Raw genomic sequence first — 24,048 nt, 5'->3', positions numbered from 1 at the left:
TTTTGGTTTTGTGGGTTTTTTTTTTTTTTTTTAATTCAGTTTCCTGCTATTTTACTGCATAACATGAACAGTGATTAAGTTCTCGGGCAGGCTTAGGCAGTCTGTTATTGGCTGGGCTTAGTTAGTGGTGGGAAGTAGAAGATACCAGACTTGGGAAAGGAACAGCAACTAACCAAGGAGTAGAAAGAGCCAAGAAATCCCAGAATATTGATCTCCCCCGCCTTGACTTGGCCAAGAACTTCTCTACCCAGTGGATCCCTCTGCCCTGTTAAGTTCCCTTGGCTTTTGAAAAATCTGCCCTCATTTTCTTCTCCAGTCTTTATTGCACTAGCCCATCCACAAGCCTAGCTCATCTGTTTTTCCCACTCCTGTGCCCTCTCGCCAAACGCAGGATGAAAATCTCCAGCTGCCATTAAAGGTCGTCATAAATGGGCTGTTGATGTTGCAAAGCAGTGCACTTCCTTGGACCTAGTGCCCTTATTAATCTCCAGCTGCCGCTGCAGTCGTCAACTCTGTTTTTCAGAGCACAGAGATGTAGCACATAAACTTATTCTTGCTTGTCCAAATGTGTCGGGTCATGTCAGGCTTGCTTGCCAGTCTCAGGAAGATGTGCCCCTGCTTCATGGGGCCTGCTGTTACACACCTGTTCCTCAATCCAGTCCCTCCAGTCTCAGTGTCAATTATCCTACCTTGTGATTTCAACCTTCTCTCAACCCACTCTCTTGTTCCTGTTACCCTATAAAGCATGTCTTCCTGCTAAAAACGAAAACCTCCCTTGCCACCTATAGCAGGGCTTTTCAACTTTGATACTATTAACGTTTGGGGCTACATAATTTGTGGGCAGCTGTCCTGTTTATTGTGGAACGTTTAACAACATTCCTAGCCTCTATCCTCTAGATATTCACCCCCACCCCCTGAGTTGTAATATAAAAATTACTCAGACATTGCCAAATGCCCTCTGAGAAGCAAAGTTGCCCTGTGTTGAGAGGTGCTGCCTTGTAGATGCTGTATCTCAGGTCACCTTCATTTAGCACCTTGCATATAACTTGCCATAGACCACTCAGGCTTAATCATCCCACCATCACAGGTTTAGGGGAGAAAATCAGTTGCGTTTTAGACATCTTCAGGATAAACATGTGAAGTCACTTGGTGTATTTAGCTGGGAATGTTAAATGGTCCCTGTTTCCCAGGCATATGGTTTAGCAGTGGATAAGAGGCCTGTAGAGGCACTGTGGCTTAGGGCAGTGTCTCTACCCCTGGCAGCATCCTGGGCTTTGAGTCAGCAGACTACTTGGTCTTGCCAGGGAAAATCAGCTAAAGGAGGCATGCCCAGGGGTCCCTGAAGCCCAGATTTGGTCCCATAGGGCTTCTCTGCCATTCATATTGCAGACGCCAAAGCATGACTGGCTGGGGTCCCATTCACTTTTTTTTTTTTTTTTTTTTTAAAGAGACAAGGTCTTCCTCTGTCACCCAGGCTGGAGTGCAATGGTTCAGTCATAGCTCATTGCAGCCTCAAACTCCTGGGCTCAAGCGATCCTCCAGCCGCAGCCTCCTGAGTAACTGGGACTATGGGCACGCACTGTGACGCCAAATTAATTAATTTGTTTCTGTAGAGAAGGTCTTGCTACATTGCCCAGGCCAGTCTTGAATTCCTGGGCTCAAGTGGTCCTCCCACCTTGGCCTCCCAAAGTGCTGGGATTACAGGTGTGAGCCACTGTACCTGGGCCAGAAAAGGAATATCAGCAGGGACTGGGCCCAGCTGAATCAGGGATGGGAAAGGTGTGTAAGTGGGCTTGCCAGGTATCTTGCTTTAAGAATGGTTCCCTTGCCAAGAGAATGGAGCTCATCCTTGTTCTGTTGAGAGGCCAGGTCAGAAGTAACCTTATGGTGCCCTTCAGAAACAGGCAGGTGAGGCCGGGCGTGGTGACTAACACCTATAATCCCAGCACTTAGAGAGGCCAAAGCAGGTGGATCGATTGAGCCCAGGAGTTTGAAACTAGCCTGCGTAACATGGCAAAACCCTGTCTACCAAAAATTAGCCGGGCGTGGTGTCATGCATCTTTGGTCCCAGCTATTTGGGAGGCTGAGGTGGGAAGATCACTGGAGCCTGGGGAATGGAGGTTGCAGTGAGCCATGATCGTGCTACTGTACTCCAGCCTGGGTGAGAGTGAGACCCTGTCTTAAAAAAAAAACAGGCAGGTGAGACTGCGAAAGGCCAGAGGGCAGGACTCCAGCCAGCAACCTGGATGCAGGATCCTGAATGCTGGTAGGCTCTTGGTGCTACACTACTCAACACATCCTTAGCTATACTTTGCTTCTTTCTGGGTACTAAAATCTCTGCTCAGCAGATGATAGAAAAATGAATTTTAGCTAAGGGACCAAAGCAAATATGGAAAATGAGAAGCCTCAGTTCCTTTCACATATATTGTGGTTTCCTAGATGCTAATTGGTGAGCAGCCAGTCAGCACAAGTGGAGAATTGGTGTGTTCAGCTGTGGTCTCGTATCATAGGGAGATGTGGGGTTTTGTTTATTTTATTATTTTTTTTATTTTTGGAGACAGGATCTCACTTTGTCGCCCAGGCTGGAGTGCAGTGGCAGGATATGACTCACTGCAGCCTTGACATCCCAGGCTCAAGTGATCCTCCTACCTCAGCTCCCTGAGTAGATGGAACTACATGAGCACACCACCATGCCTGGCTAATTTTTTGTTTTTTTGTAGAGATTGGAGTCTTGCTGTGTTGCCCAGGCTGGTCTCAAACTCCTGGGCTCAAGTGGTCCTCTCAAAGTGCTGGGATTACAAGCGAGAACCACTGCGCCTAGCCTGGGTGATTTCTTTTCAACATTTTAAACTTGTGATTTTTTTTATTTATTTGTTAAACTAGCACAGGGATTTTTTTGTTTTGTTTATTTTGAAGCAGAGTTTCACTCTTGTTGCCCAGGCTGGAGTGCAATGGCGTGATCTCGGCTCAGGGCAACCTCCGCCTCCCAGGTTCAAGCGTTTCTCCTGCCTCAGCCTCCTGAGTAGCTGGGATTACAGGCGTGTGCCACCACGCCCGGCTAATTTTGTATTTTTAGTAGAGACGGGGTTTCTCTATGTTGGTCAGGCTGGTCTTGAACACCGGACCTCAGGTGATCTGCCCACCTTGGCCTTCCAAAGTGTTGGGATTACACGCATGAGCACGACACTCGGCTGGGATTTTTTTTTTTTTTTTTTTTTTTTTTTACTAGCAACTTCGCATTGTGGGGAAGGTTTCCATTCTAATACCAGGCAAGTGGACTTAGCCCAAGGGCCCTGAATCATCTAAATGAGCTGCAAATTTCCAAATAAAATGGCTTGTGTCTTTGTAAGGCTTTTTAAGCCTTCCAATTTGCTTCATATTCTTAGAGCTGAAGGAAACCTTTGAGATCATCTCAGCAGGGAGCCAAACAGAAGTCCTGAGATGAAACAGACTGAAGCCAGCAGAACTTCACCGGGTTTAGTTTACATCCCTGTGCCTCCAGCAGGCTGGGCCTCACATCTCAGTCAGAGCAGCACAATGCAGCACAGCTTTGAATAAGAAGAATAACAAATAGCTAGGACATACATAGTACTTGATAGTTTACAAAGCCATTTTGATTTTTTGATACCCAAATCCTGTATTCTTTTCCCTAAACCAGATAGAGAAGAGTGATACCTCCCTCCGGCCTGTCAGTCTGTTTATAGTGTCCCCATCAAACTCCAGCCAAAAGCTTTGGACACATCCTTGATTCCTGTCCTTTTATCAGAAAATCCTGGTGACTCTTCCTTCAAAATATGTCCAGAATCCATATTTAGTGATACTTAGAAATAATTGCTCAATTTTGCACAATCATACAGCTTTTTACAGAGTCCTTATCTTTGAGGATACATACTGAAGGATTTGCAGAAGAAATGACAAGCAATCTGAAATTTGCTTCAAGTCTGGGTGCAATGGTTCATGCCTGTAATCCCAGCTCTTTCGGAGGCCAAGATGGGAGTTGAGGCCAAGAGTTCAAGACCAGTCTGGGCAATGTAGAGAGACACTACCACCATCTCTAAAAAAATTTTAAAAATTAGCTGAGCATGTTGGTTCTTGCCTGTAGTTGAAGCTACTTGGGAGGCTGAGGTGGGAGGATAGCTTGAGCCCAGGAATTTGAGACTACAGTGAACTATGATTGCCACTGCACTCCAGCCTGGGTAACAGAGCAAGACCCTGACAAAAATAAATAAATAAATAAAAATGGCTATGTACTGATAACGTTGAAGGTGAACGATGGGTAGAGGGGATTCATTATGCTCTCTACTCCTATATATCTTTGAGATTTTTCATAATAAACATATAAAGGAACAAATAAATAGCACAGTGTATGCCCTCCTCTCAGATAATATCAGACCACTTACCACCTGCATCACTACCACCCTGGTCTGAGCCACCAACAACTCTTACCTGCACTCTAGATTATAGATAGCACCAACCCATAATGGGTCTCTTGGCTTCCATTCTTGAGACCCCTACAGTCTCAACCTATTCCGCCTGAGTCAATCTGTTCCAGCCACACTGGCTTCCTTGATGTTGAACACAAGAGGCATTCTCTTGCCTCAGTACTTTGCACTGATTCTTACTGTAGTTTATATTATGAACATTCTCAAGTATACAGGAAAGTTGAAACAGCAGTACAGTGATTACCTATATAGACACCAGCTGGATTCAATAATGGTTAACATTTTGCCATATTTGCTTTATTTTCATTCCTGTATATGTACACAAACATCTTATTTTTCTGAACACTTTGAAAGTAAATTGCAGCCGGGCATGGATGGCTCACGCCTGAAATCCCAGCACTTTGGGAAGCCAAGGTGGGAGGATCTCTTAAGCCCAGGAGTTCAAGACGAGCCTGGGCAACATAGGGAGACCCCCCCCCAACTCGACAAGAAATACAAAAAATCAGCTGGGTGTGATGGCACTGGCCTCTAGTCACAGCTACACAGAAGGCTGAGGTGGGAGGATCACTTGAGCCCAGAGGGTGAAGGTTGTAGTAAGCTAAGATTATGCCACTGCATTCCAGCCTGGGTGGTAGAGTGAGACCGTCTCAAAATTTTTTGAGATGGAGTTTCGCTCCTGTTTCCTAGGCTGGAATGCAATGGCACAATCCCTGCTCACTGCAACCTCCGCCTCCCAGGTTGAAGCGATTCTCCCGCCTCAGCCTCCCGAGTAGCTGGGATTACAGGCGTGAGCCACACGCCTGGCTAATTTTTGTATTTTTGTAGAGACAGTTTCACCATGTTGGCCAGGCTGTCTTGAACTCCTGACCTCAGGTGATCCGCCCTTCTCATCCTCCTGAAGTGCTCTGATTACAGGCATGAGCCACCGCTCCCGGCCTCAAAAGTTTTTTAAAAAAAGAAAGGGGTGGCTGGGTGTGGTGTCTCACGCCTGTAATCCCAGCACTTTGGGAGGCCAAGGTGGGCAGATGGCGAGGTCAGGAGTTCGAGACCAGTCTGACCAATGTGGCAAAACCTCATCTCCACTAAAAATACAAAAATTAGCCGGGTGTGGTGGCAGGCACCTCTAATCCCAGCTACTCAGAAGGCTGAGGCAAGAGAATCGCTGGAACCCGGGAGGCGGAGGTTGCAGTGAACCGAGACCGTGCCACCGTACTCCAGCCTGGGTGACAAAGCAAGATTCCATCTAGGGGGAAAAAGGGAGGGTGGGGGGCCACATGTTCTCAGGACCTCCCGAGGGCTGTGTCATGGCAAAAAAAAATGTTTTAAAGTACATTGCAGACATGACCTCAGGTTCCTGGTACCAAAAGTTGGCAAGTGCTGGGTCTGAGGGACTCCACCCAAGGAGTTAACTTCCATGTTCCCTTGAACATAAACTGGATATCCAAGAGTGATGCTATCTTTTCAGGTAGGACTTTTCTCTCCCAAATTCGAAATCCACTCATCTGCTCCAGGTTGTTTAGCCTGGAAAATTCCCCAAACACAAAGATCAATTTTAAAGCCCAAAGGGGCCGGGCACAGTGGCTCACACCTGTAATCCCAGCACTTTGGGAGGTGGGCGGATCACCTGAGGTCGGAAGTTCGAGACCAGCCTGGACAACAAGGCCATACCCCATCTCTACTAAAAATACAAAAATTAGCCGGGCATGGTGGCTGGCACCTGTGGTCCCAGCTACTTGGGAGGCTGAGGCACAAGAATCGCTTGAACCCCAGAGGCGGAAGTTGCAGTGAGCCAAGATCGTGCCACTGTACTCCAGCCTGGGTGACAAAGCGAGACTGTGTCTCAAAACTAAATAAAATGTTATTAAATTTAAAAAAAAACTCTTTATTGTGAAGTCCATGTAGCCAGTTGATTCTCACAGAATGCTTTTATTGACTTTTGCCAAACTCTTACATCCATAGCCAACCTATGGTTATGGTTGCAATCGACAAAAGAATGTTAGCTCCCATGAGAGTATTGGTTGATATTTTTGTTTGCATTAACAAATAAGACAAAAGTGAAACAACAAAGACATACATGTTGGAACTTCAACTCATCTGTCAATGATGTGAGCAGCTTCTTTGCTGACTTGGAGAATAGTTCTTGAATACCGAAAGAATATTTCCTTAATTTTTAACTTTTTTTTTTAATTTTTAGAGACAAGGTCTCACTCTTGCCCAGATGGGAGTGCACCCTGCTACTCACAGGCACAATCACAGCACCCTGCAGCCTTGAACTCCTGGGCTCAAGTGATCCCTCTGGGACTACAGGCACAATCACAGCACCCTGCAGCCTTGAACTCCTGGGCTCAAGTGATCCCTCTGGGACTACAGGCACATGCCATCACCCTTGGCAATTTTTTTGTACAATTCACAATGTAATGGTTACAGTGACAGCACACTTCTAAGTTTAACCTGCATTTTTAAACATTTTCTCCATCACTTCTGTAACTCTAGACAATCACCGAAACAATTAGCCAAGTTCTGATTTGTAGTGTTTGCCCATTTCCATGGCTGATTTGAGGCTACCAACATGTCACTGAACAAGGAGTTGGGAGGAGATGCACGTAGCACACCATTACGTAGCATTTCCACCATGCAGATACAACAGGTGTGAATAACTTCAAGGGCATCCTAGAGAGTAGTAAAATGTAGTAAAATAATTAGGAAGTGATGAGATTTTAGTATTACCTTTTTTTTTTTTTTGAGACAGTCTGGCTCTATCAAAACTTACATATATATGTTTTTTGCGGGTTTTTAAAAAATTTTTTGGCTTGGCATGGTGACTTATCCCTGTAATTCCAGCACTTTGGAAAGGCCATGGCAGGAGGACTGCTTGAGCCCAGGAGTTCAAAACCAGCCTGGGTAAGATGGCAAGACCCCACCTGTACAAAAAAAAAATTTTTTTTTTCTTGAGACAGGGTCTCACTGCACTGATTTTGGCTCACTGCAGCCTTGACCTCCTGGGCTCAAGCAATCCTCCCACCTCGCCTCCTGAGTAGCTGGGACTACAGGCACATGCCACCACGCCCAGCTAATTTTTTTTTTTATTTTTTGTAGAGACGGGGTTTCGCCATGTTGTGCAGGCTAGTCTCAAACTCCTGAGTTTAAGCAATCTGCCCACCTCGGGCTCCCAAAATGTTGGGACTACAAGCATGCAACACTGCACTCAGCCAAAATGTTTTTTAAAAATTAGCCAGGCAAGGTGGTATGTGCCTGTATTCCCAGCTATTTGGGAGGCTGAGAAAGGAGGATCCCTCGAGCTCAGGAGTTCAGGGTGGCAGTGAGCTATGATTGCACCACTGCACTGCAGCCTGGGTGACAAAGCAAGACCCTGTCTCTAAAAACAAAACAAACAAAAAAGAGACAGGATTGTGCTATGTTGCCCAGGCTGGTCTTGAACTCCTAGCCTCAAGTGTTTCTCTTGCATCAGCCTTCTGAGTAGCTGGGATTACAGGCCTGAGACACCATGCCCAGCAAAAATATTTTTAATATTGATACTTTTTTTCATTTTTAATGAATGCTGAGAAAATTCCTGAAAATTTAACAATTGGCCCTTGGGAGCTGGTAGGAGCTGGTTCCAGCTGGTATGAGACCGAGCAGGCTGCCCTGATTCTGGCAAGTGTGCCACCTCAGTACCCCTCACATGGGCACTCCTCCATTCCTTCTGCTACCTCTGCCGTGGGCTACTTTCTGTGCTCCTAGCCTAGTCCCTCTTCCGCAGGCTGCTGCCCACTCCCTAGAGCTCAGCTTGACGTGTGTCACATTCTCTTCAAAACCTCTTGTTCAAAATCACTGCCTGTAGAATCAAGTTCAAATTCCTTGGGCTGTCCTTGCAAGGCCTCCCTAGTGTGGTGCTCAGCTATTTTTTCAATAGAAAGACAACAGTAGCTTGCAATCCCAAGTCTCTGTTTACCACCACGACTTCTTTCTTGGACATCAGGCCCACAAAGCCACCTGCTCCCTGGGCGTCTCCTGTTGGATGGTCTCCTGTTTTCCTGTAGGGCCTCAAATTCACCCTGTTCCCTTTTCTCTTCAGACTCTTTGGACAGTTTCTTCTCACAGGAACATTTTTCTTCCACTCTGCAACCCTGCTTGTCCCCGCTCCACTAACTTTTTTCTGGCGGACTGTCATCCATCCTTCAGGTCTCAGCTGAAACGTTGCTTCCCCTGGGAAACCTCTGGGAAGGTGAGGGACTCACGCACACCATTTCTCTCTTCTTCCCGTCATAGAATTGGCCACATTGTATTAAAATTGTCTATTTGTCTGTCTCCCCCAGGAGATTGTGAGGTGCATAAGGCTCATCTTGTTCACCACTCTATCCCCAGCACCTAGCCCGTTCACTGGCACACTGTGGGTGCTGAACAAATGAACAAATTAATGAGGTACATCCAGCAGTTTCCCTACAAACCCGCCCCCACATCTGTCTGGTTCCCTTGCTGTTCCCCAAGCACACCTTGTACTTTCTCTTTTCTGAAAACAAAAACAAAAATCCATAGTTTTTGTTTGTGCTTAAGGGGACAAAGTCAGAAAATGTCACCTTCTGAAATTGGAACTAATAGAATCAACATTGAATAGATGAGATCAGCCATCTGCAAAATAATCCACTTTAAGGGTTGGTTTGTAAATATGATACCAATGAGATGAGGGTGCTTCTCAGGTCTCTATGGTGACCAGCATGTTGCTGCAGGCTGGGATCTGCCAAACATAAAGAAAGTGATAATGTCAATCAATTGTAACCTGATTGCTAGAGATAATGCTGTATAAACAGGAGGGCCCTTGTCTGCGTGGGGTCTTGACAAGAGTTGAGCCAAAGAGCAACACATTTATTGTGTCTGATCATCATTAAGTGCTACATGCAGCCCTTTGCAGTTTACAAAGCTCCTCCTTGCGGTGAATTTCCACGACCCTGAAAAATTGGGCTTATTTGCCATTTTACTGGTGAAGAAAAATGCCCACACCTTCACTAAGCCCACAGGAAGTGAGAAGGTTATGAACTGAAGGACAGAAATACTTCTAGAGCAGACACAGCAGCTTTTGGCTTTGAAGAGGCTTGGCTTGGGGCCTCAGACCCCCTTGAAGGGGGCAGGTTGTCATGGGGTGGGGCACTGAATGCTGCCAGGTTGATCTCTTGTTCATTCAGCAAACATTTATTGAACCACGACCACGTGCCCAGCAGAGCGCTAAGAACTTGGAATACAGTGGTAAGAGCTCTTTGTCAAACTGACGACCTAAGTCCAGGACTGTGACAAGTAAATAATCACAAATATGTTGTGATAGGTGGTCTGAGAAGGGAAGCACAAGGTGCTCTTGGAGGCCCATAGAAGGGACACCTATACAGGTCTGGCGGGGAGGGTCTGGGAAGGCTTCACAGAGGAATTGGTGCCTTGAGCTGGCTTAAGCATCTGAAGGGACTTAGAGAGACAAAAGGGGGCTGGAGGGCTCAGAGGATGGGGAGAGAAGGACTTTCCAGGGAGAAAGAGAACACCAGAAAACGAGAACACCGGGGAGTGAGGGTGTATGACAAGTAAAGGCAAGGGAAGAGGGGTGGGGGGAAGTTGTGAGAGGCAAGCCTGGAGAGATCATCACAAAATCCAAATTAATATCATCATAACCTCACAATAATAACTTATAATACAATATAACAAATCCATCATATTAATCACAACTAGTAATCGTTAGTTGATTAAATCAATAAATCATATTACTGGTACTGACAACTTTATAATAACCAGGTCTAATTGGCAGCAAGTGATTACAGTGCTTAGGTGCAGGGCACCAAGTTGAGCAGGTTACACGCCCTCTCTCCTCTCTCACCCTCACAACAACCCTACCAGGGAGGTACTGTTCTCCCACTTTACAAATGAGAAAGTTGAAGATTCAAGCTATTAGCACTAGGTCTCATTACACATGTACAAAAATTTGGACTTAATCCGAACAGAAATAAAGTCATCCGTGAGTTCTGCACAGGGGGGTGACACCCAGATTTTTTTTTTTTTTTTTTTTTTTTTGAGACGGAGTCTCCCTCTGTCACCCAGGCTGGAGTGCAATGGCACGTCTCGGCTCACTGCAACCTCCGCCTCCCGGGTTCAAGGAATTCTCCCTGCCTCAGTCTCTCGAGTAGCTGGGATTGCAGGTGCCTGCCACCACGCCCGGCTAATTTTTTTATTTTTAGTAGAGACAGGGTTTCACCATGTCCAGGCTAGTCTCGAACTCCTGACCTCAGGTGATCCACCCACCTCGGCCTCCCAAAGTGTTGGGATTACAGGCATGAGCCACCGCGCCCAGCTAAATTTTGCTCAATTTGAAAAGCTCTCTCTGGCTGCCTGGTGAAAGCAGCTGGTGGAAGCAGAGAATAGAGACAGAGAGGGCCGCGGAAGGCTTTTGCCTTTTACTTCAGCTCTCAGGTTTTGTGGCTTGGCCTAGGGAGATAGCCGTGGGGACGGAAAGAAGGGATTGGCTTCATGCAATTTGTAGGGGGTAAAGTTGACAGGCCTTGGTGACTGATGGGATGTGGAGAGTGAGAGCAGGGAGAACTTGAGAATGACTGCCTGAATTCTGGCTTAAGCAAATGGATGAGTAGGTGGCAGAGCCAGTTGTAGAAAAGAACATGAAAAGAGGAAGAGGTCTGGGGAGAGACACCCACCGAGTTCACACTGCAGGTAGATGGTGAGATACATACGTGGGAGACACTAAGGAAGAGGGCCTTGGGAGGCAGTTGGAGAGACGGTTCTCAACCTCAGAGGAGAGGTCTGGACTAGGCATCAGGATAAAGAAGGTTACTGGAGCCCTGGAGGGATGAGGTCTCTCAGGCGTGCCATGCCCCCGAGTGAGAAAGGCAAGGGCTGAGGATACCCTGATGCACACCGCTATTTGAGGGAGGACAGAGTGAAAGGGTCTGCAAAGGGCCTGCTTGCTCCCATAGGAGAAGATAGCTGGCAGGCCCAAGGGAAAGTTGGGCCTTCAGCTCCTTGAACTGAAAGGACCTTTGGAAAACATTTGATTCAAACATCTCATTTATAGATGCCTCCCCTCGGAAGGACACAGGGTGGCACCACTGCCAATTTGAGCACTCTTGTATCTTTGCAGCTAGGATGAAGACTTGGGGCTGGGTCTCTAGCTGTGGGGAGAGCTACCCAAACAACCAATCCCACTCTCTTAACCCAGCCCAGCCCCTTTGGAATACAAGGCTCTTATATGTGTGGCAATGGTTTGATCTAACTCTTGAAGAGACACTACAGCATAGCGGTTAAGGATATGGCCTCTGGGCCAGGCGCAGTGGCTTATGCCTGTAATCCCAGCACTTTGGGAGGCTGAGGCGGGCCGATCACTTCAGGTCAGGAGTTGAAGACCAGCCTGGCCAATATGGTGAAACGCCGTCTATACTAAAAAAAAAGAAAAAAAAATTAGCCAGGTGTGGTGGCAAGCACCTGTAATCCCAGCTACTCAGGAGGCTGAGGCAGGAGAATGGCTTGAACCCAGGAAGTGGTGGTTGCGGTGAGCCAAGATTGCACCACTGCACTCCAGCCTGGGCAATAGAGCTAGACTCTGTCTCAAAAAAAAAAAAAAAAAAAAAAAAAAAGCCGGGTGCAGTGGCTCACGCTTGTAATCCCAGCACTTTGGGAGGCCGAGGCGGGTGGATCACGAGGGCAGGAGATTGAGGCCACGGTGAAACCCCGTCTCTACTAAAAATACAAAAAATTAGCCGGGCGTGGTGGCAGGCGCCTGTAGTCCCAGCTACTCGGAGAGGCTGAGGCAGGAGAATGGCGTGAACCTGGGAGGCAGAGCTTGCAGTAAGCCAAGATTGCGCCACTGCACTCCAGCCTGGGTGACAGAGCGAGACTCCATCTCAAAAAAAAAAAAAAAAAAAAAAAAAAAGGATATGGCCTCTGTGCCAGAGTACCAGTGTTCAAAACCCCCACCAACATTCACTAGCTGTGATAGTGGGCAAGTCAATTCACGTCCCTGATTCTCAGCTTTCCCATCTGTAAAAGGGGATGATAATTGTACCAACTTCATAGGGTTTGTTGTGAGGATAAACTGTATTAGAACACTCCCTGGCAACTATTAATAGTAAACTCTGGGCCAGGCACGGTGGCTCATGCCTGAAATCCCAGCACTTTGGGAGGCTGAGGCGGGCGGATTACCTGAGATGAGGAGTTCGAGACCAGTCTGACCAACATGGTGAAACCCCTCCTCTACTAAAAATATAAAAAATTAGCTGGGCGTGGTGGTGGGCGCCTGTAATCCCAGCTACTTGGGAGGCTGAGGCAGGAGAATTACTTGAACCTAGGAGGCAGAGGTTGCAGTGAGCCAAGATCGTGCCATTGCACTCTAGCCTGGGCAACAAGAGCAAAATTCCGTCTCAAAAAAAAAAAAAAAAAAAGGTAGTAAACTCTATTGAGTGTTAGCTGATCCTGGCCAACAAGAATGTGTTGTTTCCAATTACAGTTTCCAAGTCCATATTCTCTGGGGCCTAACTGCTCACTAAAAATGCTTAGGGCATTCATAAAGCAGGGATGACAACAAAAGTGTTTTGGAAAATAATATGATAATTGAGATTTCAAATGACTCCATCAAAGTAGTCGTCACAGGAAAAAGCAGACCTTGGTTAGACTTTCTTACCCTTTTGTAAAAAAATTTTTTTTTTATTTTCTGGCGGGAACTTATAAAGCATTTCTCACCCTCTTTACAGTTTGGTATAATTTTTATTTTGAATCACATAATGGTAGTGGGAGTATTGAGTAGGGGGTGCAGGCGATAAGGTAAAACCCAAATTTTTTAGAGCCCCTGAGTCTTAGTCTCAGATAATCCCATTTGAGCCTTGCATCAAGCCTGTGATGGAGGTATCATTTACATCCTTCTTCGAAGAGGTGGAAAATGAGGCTCATAGAGGTCAAGAACCTAGTCCAAGTTCACACAATTAATAGGGATGGGCTGGATGAGAACCCAGGCAGTCTGATGTCAGAGCCCCTCATGAGGTGAGGCGTTAGTGTCTGTGGTTCTGGAGGTGGGGGTAGGGTTTCCTCAGTGTGGGCCTAACAGTCCTATATAAAGGGGATTCATGCTTTTGTACAAGGAGTAAGGGAGTAAGGGCTGGGACGATTCAGGCCAGAATGCAAAGATGGTTCGCGAGGCCTTTTGGAGAGTCTCTTCCTTGGGGGCCATATGTTTGCAATCAGTGTGCGTGTGGCTGTGGGGGGAGGCCTGTTCTGGCCAGTGGCCAAGCCAGATGTTTGCTGTGTGATTCACACAAACACAAACCTCAGTAACTCCTCGGCGTGCTGGGAATTTTGTGTGCCATAGTTAAGACCTGCTTCATCTGGTAACTCCGAAGGTTTCAAAGGTCCTCTGGGCCAGGGCCGGTCCAAGGCAGAGCTGGGGAGGCGGGAGGTGGACCTCTCATCTCCTCACACCTCCCTGTTGGGGTCCCTTTCCTTGCACAGGACTTTCTTCCCATCACACAGTCCACAGTCTCCACACCCTGTCCTCTTGCAGCCTTCCCCAACCCCGAGACTTCCACTAAGGCCTGCCTGGCCATTGGCTTCATTTCCTCCTGCCTGTTGTGAAGGATGAGCCCCCTGCACCTCTTTTCTGCCTAACAGAGCCCCACTTATCCTTCCCAGCTGCCTCCAACCTCAGCTCTGCTATGAGGCTTTTCCAGCTTCCTCAGAAAAGGAAGGTCAAGGGAGCAGCAAGTGCTCAGGAAGCACCTAGTCTGTGCCAGCTGTGGAACTGGGGTTTTACATAATCACCTCATTAAATCTTCACAACAGCCCTGTGTACTCCTACAGAAAAGGAATCTCAGGTTCAGAAATGGAAAGCAACTTGCCCAAGGTCACACAGCTAAGAAGGGCAGGGGTGTAGCCCAACTTAACTCCCGAGTCCCTATGAACTTGAACTCTCTGTTTCACACCACACTGCCTGCCCCAAGACACCTTCCTCCTTGATCATCTTCAACTCCTTTTGTTTTTCTTCCCACCCCATGTCCAATCCATCAGCAAATACTCTTGGCTCCACCTTCAAAATATATCCAGAATCCACCACTTCTCATCATCTCCCTAGCTGCCACCCTGGTCTAAGTTCCAATCAGCTTTCATCTGGGTTACAGCAATGGTACTCTAACTGCTCCTTTGCTCCTAACAGTGCTCCTAACGACTTTGCCCCTGCCCCTCACGCCCTCCCCCCGGCCCCACACAGTCTATTCACCACACAGAAGCCAGAGGGATTCTGTTACAACACAAGTCAAATGATGTCACTTTTCTTTTCTTTTTTTTTTTTCGAGACGGAATCTCACTCTGTTGCCCAGGCTGGAGTGCAGTGGCACGATCTCGGCTCACTGCAACCTCTGCCTCCTGGATTCAAGCCATTCTCCTGCCTCAGCCTCCCGAGTAGCTGGGATTACAGGCACACACCACCACGCCCGGCTAATTTTTTTGTATTTTTAGTAGAGACGGGGTTTCACCATGTTAGCCAGGATGGTCTCGATCTCCTGACCTCGTGATCCGCCCACCTCGGCCTCCCAAAGTGCTGGGATTACAGGTGTGAGCCACAGCGCCCAGCTATCATGTCACTTTTCTACCTCAGAGTCCTTCAATGGCTCGTTTCATTTGTAGTCTAAGTCCTTAATGTCAGCCTATATAGCCTAGATGATCTGTTCCCAGCTCTTTCCTATTCTCTCCCTTGCTCTGTTCCAGCTACCCTGGACTAGTTGCTATTCCTCCAACATGCCAGAGCCTGAGGGCCGTTGTACCTACTGTTTCTTTTGCCTGGAACATTCTTGGAAGTCTGCATGGCTTGCTGCCCCACTTGTTTCAGGTCTTCATTCAAAACATACCTTCTCAGTGAAACTCTCCCCATCATCCTGTTTCAATTTTCAACACCTACTCCACCAACACTTGCTATTCCTGCTCTCCCGTTTTGTTTTGTTTTTTCTGCCTTTTGACTGTGATGGTTAATTTTATGTGTCAACTTGACTAGACTGTGGGGTATTCAGATATTCGATTCAACATGATTGCTGGGTGGGTCATGAGGGTGTTTCTGGTTGAGATTCACATTTGAATTGGTAAACTGAGTAAAGCAGGGTGCCCTCAGGCTTCGTCCAATTCATTGAAGACCTGAATACAATAAAAGGCTGAGTAAGGAAGAATTATTTCTCTCTGCCGACTTTGAGCTGGGACATCCATCTTCAAATTGGAGCTATACCTTGGCTCTCCTGGGTCTCCAGCTTGCCAACTGCAGAACTTGTTCTCAGCCCGCATAATCATGTAAGGCAATTCCTTATAGTAAATATATATATGTATGTCACATATGTGTATAAATCTAGAGATCCTGTTGGTTTGATTTCTCTGGAACACACCAACTAACAGTACTTTGGCTATTTTTTAAAAATGTGTTGTCTGCCCCTACTCTAAGGTAAACTTCATGAGGGCAAGGATTTTTGTGTGTTTTGCTCTCCGGTTTTTCCTCAACACAATACCTGACATATAGTAGGTGCTTAGTAAGTATTGGTTGAATGAATCATGGCCCTTTATGTTTGACTCTCCCAGGAGTCTGTGAGCCACTTCACTACAAGAACTTGGAGTCCTCGCCTTTGCATTCCCGGTGCCCGGCAAAGTGCCCACCTCCAAAGGTGCCCAGTAAATATCGAATGAAATGCCTTCATATGATCCGTCCAGAAGAACGTTGGAGTTTCCAGAACAAAATTAGGAGGACTGAGCCTTCTTCAGTCCCTAATTCAGGAGCACCACCTCTCTGCTTTCCCCCACCTCTCCCTGAAACCCCAGCCTTGCCGTGGCTGTTTGTCTGCTGTGCCCGGCCTCCTTCCCTGCCTCTCAGAGTCCTCTCTCCCTTCCCCCATCCGCCCCCTGCTCGCCCGCCTGAGTACAGGCTATTATCTGGGGGTGGTAATTATTGCGAGTAAATTGGAAGTTGTTTTGCACAGAGCTGTCTCACGCAGGTCGATTTGTATGCTTCCTGGGCACTTCTGACACTCCAGAAATGCCATAGCAACGGCCGGGCGCCGCCGGGCTCACTGATGGCAGGAGATTAGGCGGGGGAGCGGTGCGCCGTGGGCGGGAAGAGGGGCGGGAAGGCAGCAGGAAAGGCCGAGGGCACCACGCGGCAGGGAGGCCGCAGCCTTCTCAGCCGCCACCTGTCTGAGCCTTGATTTCCCTGTCGGTGACACGGGGATGAGAACCTGCAAGCAAGCTGTTGACGGGCATAAACGAGCTAATGGCTTGAACAGTTTGTAAACTAAAACGACGGCCAGCTGGCATTACAATGAACTATTATTATTATTATTATTATTTTTAGAGATGGGGGTCTTGCTCCGTCGCCCAGGCTGGAGTTCAGTGGCGTGATCATGGCTCACCGCAGCCTCGACCTCCTGGGCTCAAGCGATCCTCCAATGGACTATCATTACCACGACTATTCTTTTTCCTGGTATTGTCTTCTTTTCCCCTTCTCCCTGCCTTTCTGCGGCTCTGCCCCCACCCGCCTCGCCGCCACCCCGACTCCTCCCACCTCCCCGGACCCCAGCCCTGAGCCGGCGCCTGCCCGAATTCCCCGCCAGAGCGGGGTTCCTGCTGGGCCTCCTTTATTCCGTGCAAAATCACAGCCCCTGGGACACCTTTTGGAGATGAGGCCCACAGAGACACCTCAAGCTCATCCTGCAGGGGCAGAGCCGCTGATTAAATTATATTCACTCTGCCTTTCAGTCATTCAGATTGGCTGGGATGAGGCCAGCTGGAATTAGTGAGAAATTTGAAGCAGAGAATATTGACAAAGAAAGGCTGTTTTATTGCCTGCAATGACACAGGATATTTCAAAGGCAGCTCAGCAGGTCAAGGAGAGCTTAGTCTGTGAATAGATCAGACTTTTTGCTAATTATTTGGATAGACACAGATCTCAAGTTTTTAAAATCAGCTTTGTTTCCTTCAGGGACTTGAAAAACAACCCTTCCTCTCCCCAAATCTGAGATCCTTACCAGGTGAAGGCTTTGAAAACAAGAAAGTACTGTTAAACTATTCATTAATTCCAAATATTTTTTCAGCACCTACTATGTGCTAGGATGATTGTGGCTTTTGAAAATACAGACATGGAGCTGATATCTACAGGAGAAACAAACAACATGGAAGTAAACAGGGAAACAGATACTTTTAAATCGTGGTAAGGGCTCTGAAATGTGTAAATAGGATTAGAGTGGTGGGGGTAGCTACTTTAAAGAAGGTGGGTCAGGGAAGGTCTCAGGAGAGATGGCTGATTTCTGAATGATAAGAAGGAGCCAGCCATGCTCAGATTTTAGGGGAAAGTGTTACTGGCCAAGGGGACAGCAAAAGCAAAGACCTGGTGGTGGAAATGGGCGTGGTTGTTCAAAGAACAGAAAGAAGGCCAATGTGCCTGAAGAAACAGGGTGAGATTTGGAAATCACATAGGGACCTGTAGGCCTCAGTGAGGAGTTTCGATAGTATTTCCAGTGTGTTGTGAACTCAATGAAAAGTCTTAAGCAAAGGAGTGACCTGATCTGCTTTATGTGTTTCTTGAAAGGATTATTGGGTACTGTTTGAGGAATAGATTTTCTTTTCTTTTCTTTTTATTTTTTTTTCTTTTTTTAAGACAGGGTTTCACTCTGTTGCTCAGGCTGGAGTGCAGTGGCATGATCATGGTTCATTGAAGTCTCAACGTTCCAAGCTCAAGTGATCCTCCCACCTCAGCTTCCCATGTACCTAGGACTACAGGCATGCAGCACCATGCCCAGCTAGTTGTTTTTTGTTTTGTTTTGTTTTGTTTCTAGAGATGGTGTCTCACTATGTCACCCAGGCTGGTCTTGAACTCCAGGGCTCAAGTGACCCTCCCACTTCAGCTTCCCAAAGTGCTGGGATTACAGCATGAGCCACCACGACCGGCGTGATTTTCTTTTTTCTTTTTCTTTTTTTGAGATGGAGTGTTGCTCTGTTGCCCAGGCTGGAGTGCAGTGGTGTGATCTCGGCTCACTGCAATCTCTGCCTCCCAGGTTCAAGCAGTTCTCCTGCCTCAGCCTCCCAGTAGCTGGGACTACAGGCGCACGCCACCACGCCTGGCTAATTTTTGTATTTTTAGTAGAAATGGGGTTTCACCATATTGGTCAGGCTGATCTCGAACTCCTGACCTCAGGCAATCCACCCGCCTCAGCCTCCCAAAGTGCTGGGATTACAGGCGTGAGCCACCGTGCCCGGCCTGATTTTCTAATAAGAAAAATTGACTGGGGAACAGGAATGGGAATAGGGAGACTAGTTAGGAAACCATTGGTAAATTCCAGGTGGCTTAGGCTTGGGTAGTTGCAGTGGAGTGGGGATAGGCGGAGAGATTCAGGATGTATTTTGGAGACAGCCAACAGGGCTTGGTGATGAACTGGATGAGGGAAAGAGATGATGTTTCTAGTTTCAAGGTTTTTGGCTTGAGCAACTGAGTGGTGCCATTTGTAGAGCTGGGGAAAACCAGGGCAGATCAAGTTTGAGGGTGGGTTGGGAACTAATAATTCTCTTTTGGACGTTTTCAGTGTGAAATGTCAGATGTCGGGGGGACTTGATATAGGAGTCTGGGACTCCAGTGAGAGGTTTGGACCTAAGAAAGACATCTGGGTGTCCTTAATATTCAGTTAAGAGCCCTTGGATTCTTGGTGACTTGCTCAAAGCTAACACAACTATAACAGAAACATGGTAAGATACCTGCTGTTATGAACCACGCGTTGTGTCCCTGCTAAAGGCGTATGTTGAAATTCTAACCCGAAACGGGATGGTATTAGGAGGTGGGGCCTTTGATAGGTGATTAGGTCATGAAGGTGAAGCCCTCATGAATAGGATTAATGTCTTATAAGAAAAGACCTGGAGGGACCGGTCGCAGTGGCTCACGCCTGTAATCCCAGCACTTTGGGAGGCCAAGGTGGGCAGATCACTTGAGGCCAGGAGTTCAAGACCAGCCTGGCCAACATGGTGAAACCCTGTCTCTACTAAAAATACAAAAATTAGCTGAGTGTGGTGGCGTGTGCCTGTAATCCCACTTACTTGGGAGGCTGAGGCAGGAGAATTGCTTGAACCCAGGAGGCAGAGGTTGCAGTGAGCTGAGATTGCACAACTGCACTTCAGCCTGGGTGACAGAGCGAGACTCTGTCTCAAAAAAAAAAAGAAAAGAAAAAGAAAAGAAAAGAACTGGAGGCCAGGCACTGAGTGGCTCATGCCTATGAGAGGATCACTTGAGGCCAGGAGTTCAAGACCAGCCTGAGCAAGATGGCAAGAACCCACCTCTAAGAAAAAATAAAAAATAAAAATAGCTAGGCTTGGAGACCAGGAGGTTGAGGCTACAGTGAGCTGTGATTGTGCCACTGTATTCCAGCCTAGGTGACAGAGCAAGACCCTGTCTCTCAAAAACAAATTTTTTTAATTAAAAAGACTCCAAGAGCTTGTTTCCTTTTTCTCTCTGTTCTCCCTCAAATGAGGGTACAACAAGAAGGTGAATGTCTGCAAACCAGGAAGAGGGCCTCACCAGACACTGAATTTGCCTGCACCTTGATCCTGGATTTCCCAGCCTCCAGAACTGTGAGAAATAAATGTTTGTTTATTTGTTTTTATTTTTAATTTTTTGGTTTTTTTTAGAGACAGGGTCTCACACTGTCACCCAGGCTGGAGTATATTCGTGCAATCATAGCTCATTGCAGCCTCGAACTCCTGGACTCAAGTGAGTCCACTTCAGCCTCCCACTTCAGCCTCCCAAAGTGCTGAGATTGCAGGCGTGAGCTTCCTGCACCCAGCCATGTTTGTTGTTTAAACCACTCAGTCTATGGTATTCTGTTATAGCAGCCAGAACTAAAACAGCTGTCTTCTTCCCTACCTCGAAAAGAACACCCCTCTCCTCCACTTGAATGTCTTTATCTGAGTCAGTTAAGACTTACTCTCAGGGAAAATGCAAAATAAAACTACAAGGTACCACTTTTTAATAATCAAAGGGGTGAAGATCAAAAGGTTGGAAAACACTGTTAGCAAAGGTGGGGAAAACACGCACTTTCATATATTGTTTATGGGAATGTAAATTCATTTATCCCTTATGTAGGGCAATTTGGCAGTTTCTAGAAAAATAAGAAAGACATATATACTTTGACCCAACAATTCCAATTTTAGGAAATTATCCTACAGATACACTCACACATTTTTTTTTTTTTTTTTTTTTTTTTTTTTGAGATAGAGTCTCGCTCTGTGGCCCAGACTGGAGTGCAGTGGCGCAATCTCGGCTCATTGCAAGCTCCACCTCCCGGGTTCAGGCCATTCTCCTGCCACAGCCTCCCGAGTAGCTGGGACTACAGGCGCCCACCACCACGCCCGGCTAATTTTTTGTGTGTATTTTTAGTAGAGACGGGGTTTCACTGTGTTAGCCAGGATGGTCTCGATCTCCTGACCTCGTGATCCGCCCGCCTTTGCCTCTCAAAGTGCTGGGATTACAGGCGTGAGCCACTGCGCCTGGCCCACTCACACATATTTTTTAAAAAAATGCATGTACCAGGCTGGGCCGCGGTGGCTCATGCCTGTAATCCCAGCACTTTGGGAGATGGAGGTGGGAGGATCACCTGTGGTCAGGAGTTCAAGACCAGCCTGGCCAACATGACGAAACCCCCATATCTACTAAAAATACAAAAATTAACCAGGCGTGGTGGTGGGCACCTGTAATTCCAGCTACTTGGGAGGCTGAGGCAGGAGAGTTGCTTGAACCCTAGAGGTGGAGGTTGCAGTGAGCCGAAATCGCACCACTGCACTCCAGCCTGGGTGACAGAGCGAGACTCCATCTCAAAAAAAAAAAAAGAAAAAACCATATACCAGAATATTTATTTTCACTATGTTTTTATTTATTTTTATTTTTCGTAGAGACGGGTCTCACTATGTTGCCCAGGGTGGTCTCAAACTCTAGAGCTCAAGAAATCCTCCCACCTCTGCCTCCCAAAGTGCTAGGATTACAGGTGTGAGCTACCATGCCTAGCTCTCACTATGTTTTTAACAGCAAAAGATTGGGAAAAATATCCTTCAATAGAGGACTGATTAAATAAAGTACACCTTTACAATGGAATATGTGCAGCCATCAAATCTAAGGAAGTTCTTGGTCACTTTTTTGTTTTTTGAGATAGGGTCTCACTGTGCTGCCCAGGCTGGTCTTGAACCCCTGGGCTCAAGTGATTCTCTCACCTTAGCCACCTGAGTAGCTGGGACTATAGGCACGTACCACCATGCCCAGCTGATTTTTTTTAACTTGAAAAATTGAGATGAAATTTACATAACATAAAATTGACCATTTTAACTATTTTAAAGTGTAAAATTCAGTGCCTTTATGTTTTGATATGAAACAACCTTTGAGATATATTGGTATGCACTTACCCTCACTCACCTTCTATCCCCACTTGCCTACCTCTGCTTGTGATAGTGGGAGAGACTTTTTCTGATGGGCATCTCTGAAAAGTCTCCAGAACACAGGAGGCTGAGAGGGACTGTTGCCAGGGAAAGGTGGTGGTAATGTTATCAGCGGTTCTCATCCCCGGCTGCACATTAGCATCACCTGAGGAGATTTTGAAAATGCCCTTGCCCAGGCCCCACCTTTAGATACTTTGATTTAATTAGGGGTGAGGCCTGGGCATGAGTCTTAAAATTTAGGCATAATTTACACACAGTAAAATGCATAAGCCTTAAATGTATAGTTCAATGAATTGTGATATTGTGGGTGCTTGTGTAACCATTGCCCCATTAAAACATAGAACATTTCCATCTCTCCAGTCACTGCCCTTCACCCCTGCCAGAGGCAGACACTGTTCTGATTTCTATCATAGATTCATTTTGATTGTTCTTGAACTTCATAGAAATGGAATCAAGCAGTATGTAACATTTTGAGATTGCCTTATTTCTTAGTATAATGCCCTTGAGGTTCATCCAAATAATTGCACTGATCAGTAGTTCATTTCTTTTTGTGGCTGAGTGGTATTCCTTTGTATGGATACACCAAAGTTTATCCATTCAGACATCCAGGGACATTTGTGTTGGTCCCAGTTTTTGGCTATTAGAAACAAAGCTGCTATCAACATTCTTGTACAAGTCTCTCTGTGAGCACATGTACTCATTTCTCCTTGAGTGGAATTCCTGGGTTTCACTTTATTTGAAACTGCTGGTTTCCAAAGTGGTTGTACCAATTTACAACCCCACCAGCAAAAGATGAGACTTACAGTTGTTCCATATCTTTGCTAACACTTGGTATTGTCTGTCTTTTAAATTATAGCCATTCTCATGGGTATGTAGTGGCATGTCCTTTTAGTTTTAAATTGCATTTCCCTAATGGAAAATTATGTTGATCATCTTTTCATGTGCTTATTGACCATTCATATATCCTGTCTCATGAGGTGTCTGTTCCACTTTTTGCTCATATTTTTGGGTGGTCATTTTATTATTGATTTGTAAGAGCTCTTTATATATTCTGGATATTAGTCTTTTGTCAGATAAATATATTGCAAACATTATTATTTAAGATATCCCCAGTGAGTCTCACATGAATGCAGACTTGAGAACCCTTGGTGAACTAAAGATTGGCCCCAAAGGCCCCCTACTTTTGCAAGTCCCCAAACTTACCCCCTAGCAATTTTGCCTGAGGATTTTTTTTTCTTTTTCTTTTTCTTTTCTTTTTCTTTTTTGAGATGGAGTCTTGCTCTGTCACCCAGGCTGGAGTGCAGTGGTGCAATCTCGGTTCACTGCAACCTCTGCCTCCCGGGTTCAAGAGATTCTCCTGACTCAGCCTCCCGAGTAGCTGGAATCACAGGTGTGCACCACCACGCCTGACTAATTTTTGTATTTTTAGTAGAGACAGGGTTTCACTATGTTGACCCGGCTGGTCTTGAACTCCTGACCTCAGGTGATCCACCGCCTTGGCCTCCCAAAGTGATGGGATTACAGGCGTGAGCCACTGCACCTGGCTGAGGATTGGTTTTTCAATTCATGTGAATGTCCATGGCTGTGGGGGATTTTAGGAGAGAGGGTTTCCTTGTCAGTCTTTCTCCTGCATATCTGCCTGGCTTCTTGGACAGCTCCATTCATCTGAACTGTTCTCTTACACTCTGACTGTGAGAAAGTCTTTTCCCGTCTTCACCCTAAGATTTTCCACATGTAAAATCTGACCTTAGTGCCTGACCCATTTCTACAACCCAGAGACAGTGTGTGTCAAAGGAATAAGGACATTTTTTTTGTTTGTTTGTTTGTTTGTTTTCTGGCTGGAGCAAGCTATGTCCTAGGTACAAAAGGAGTGTGACTTTCTGTATCCCCTCCTGGCTATTACCCTCAGGCTGCCTATCTGCTCACTGAAGGGGAGAATCATTTTCTAGCAGCCTTGGCAACCAATCACCAGAGGACAGGTCCCAGTCTCATTGAATCTGCTGTGTACTTGCTGCATGACCTCGTGCAAGGCAATTAACCTCTCTAATCCTTGGTTCCTTCAACTGGTACAAGAGAACATCTTGTTTGTTGTGGGGAAAGTTCCTGGCATAAATTAGCTGCTCACAAAGGATGGAAGACA

At 46.5% G+C, this 24,048-nt stretch overlaps 1 protein-coding gene across 1 annotated transcript in view; it reads right to left on the bottom strand.

Annotated features, from left to right (window-relative positions):
* Window positions 1-9,088: 9,088 nt before the first annotated feature.
* Window positions 9,089-24,048, bottom strand: part of PIN4 (peptidylprolyl cis/trans isomerase, NIMA-interacting 4) — a 95,685-nt gene continuing 80,725 nt past the window's right edge. Inside the window, exon 4 of the mRNA XM_030807074.1 lies at window positions 9,089-9,177. Within this exon, the coding sequence (XP_030662934.1) occupies window positions 9,089-9,177 (89 nt within the window). The remainder of the gene's footprint in view (window positions 9,178-24,048) is intronic.

The sequence above is a fragment of the Nomascus leucogenys genome, chromosome X, assembly GCF_006542625.1.
Source record: "Nomascus leucogenys isolate Asia chromosome X, Asia_NLE_v1, whole genome shotgun sequence".
Taxonomy (NCBI): Eukaryota; Metazoa; Chordata; class Mammalia; order Primates; family Hylobatidae; genus Nomascus; species Nomascus leucogenys.
Note: the sequence above shows the minus strand (reverse complement) of the source record. Positions and strands in the feature narration are given on the sequence as shown.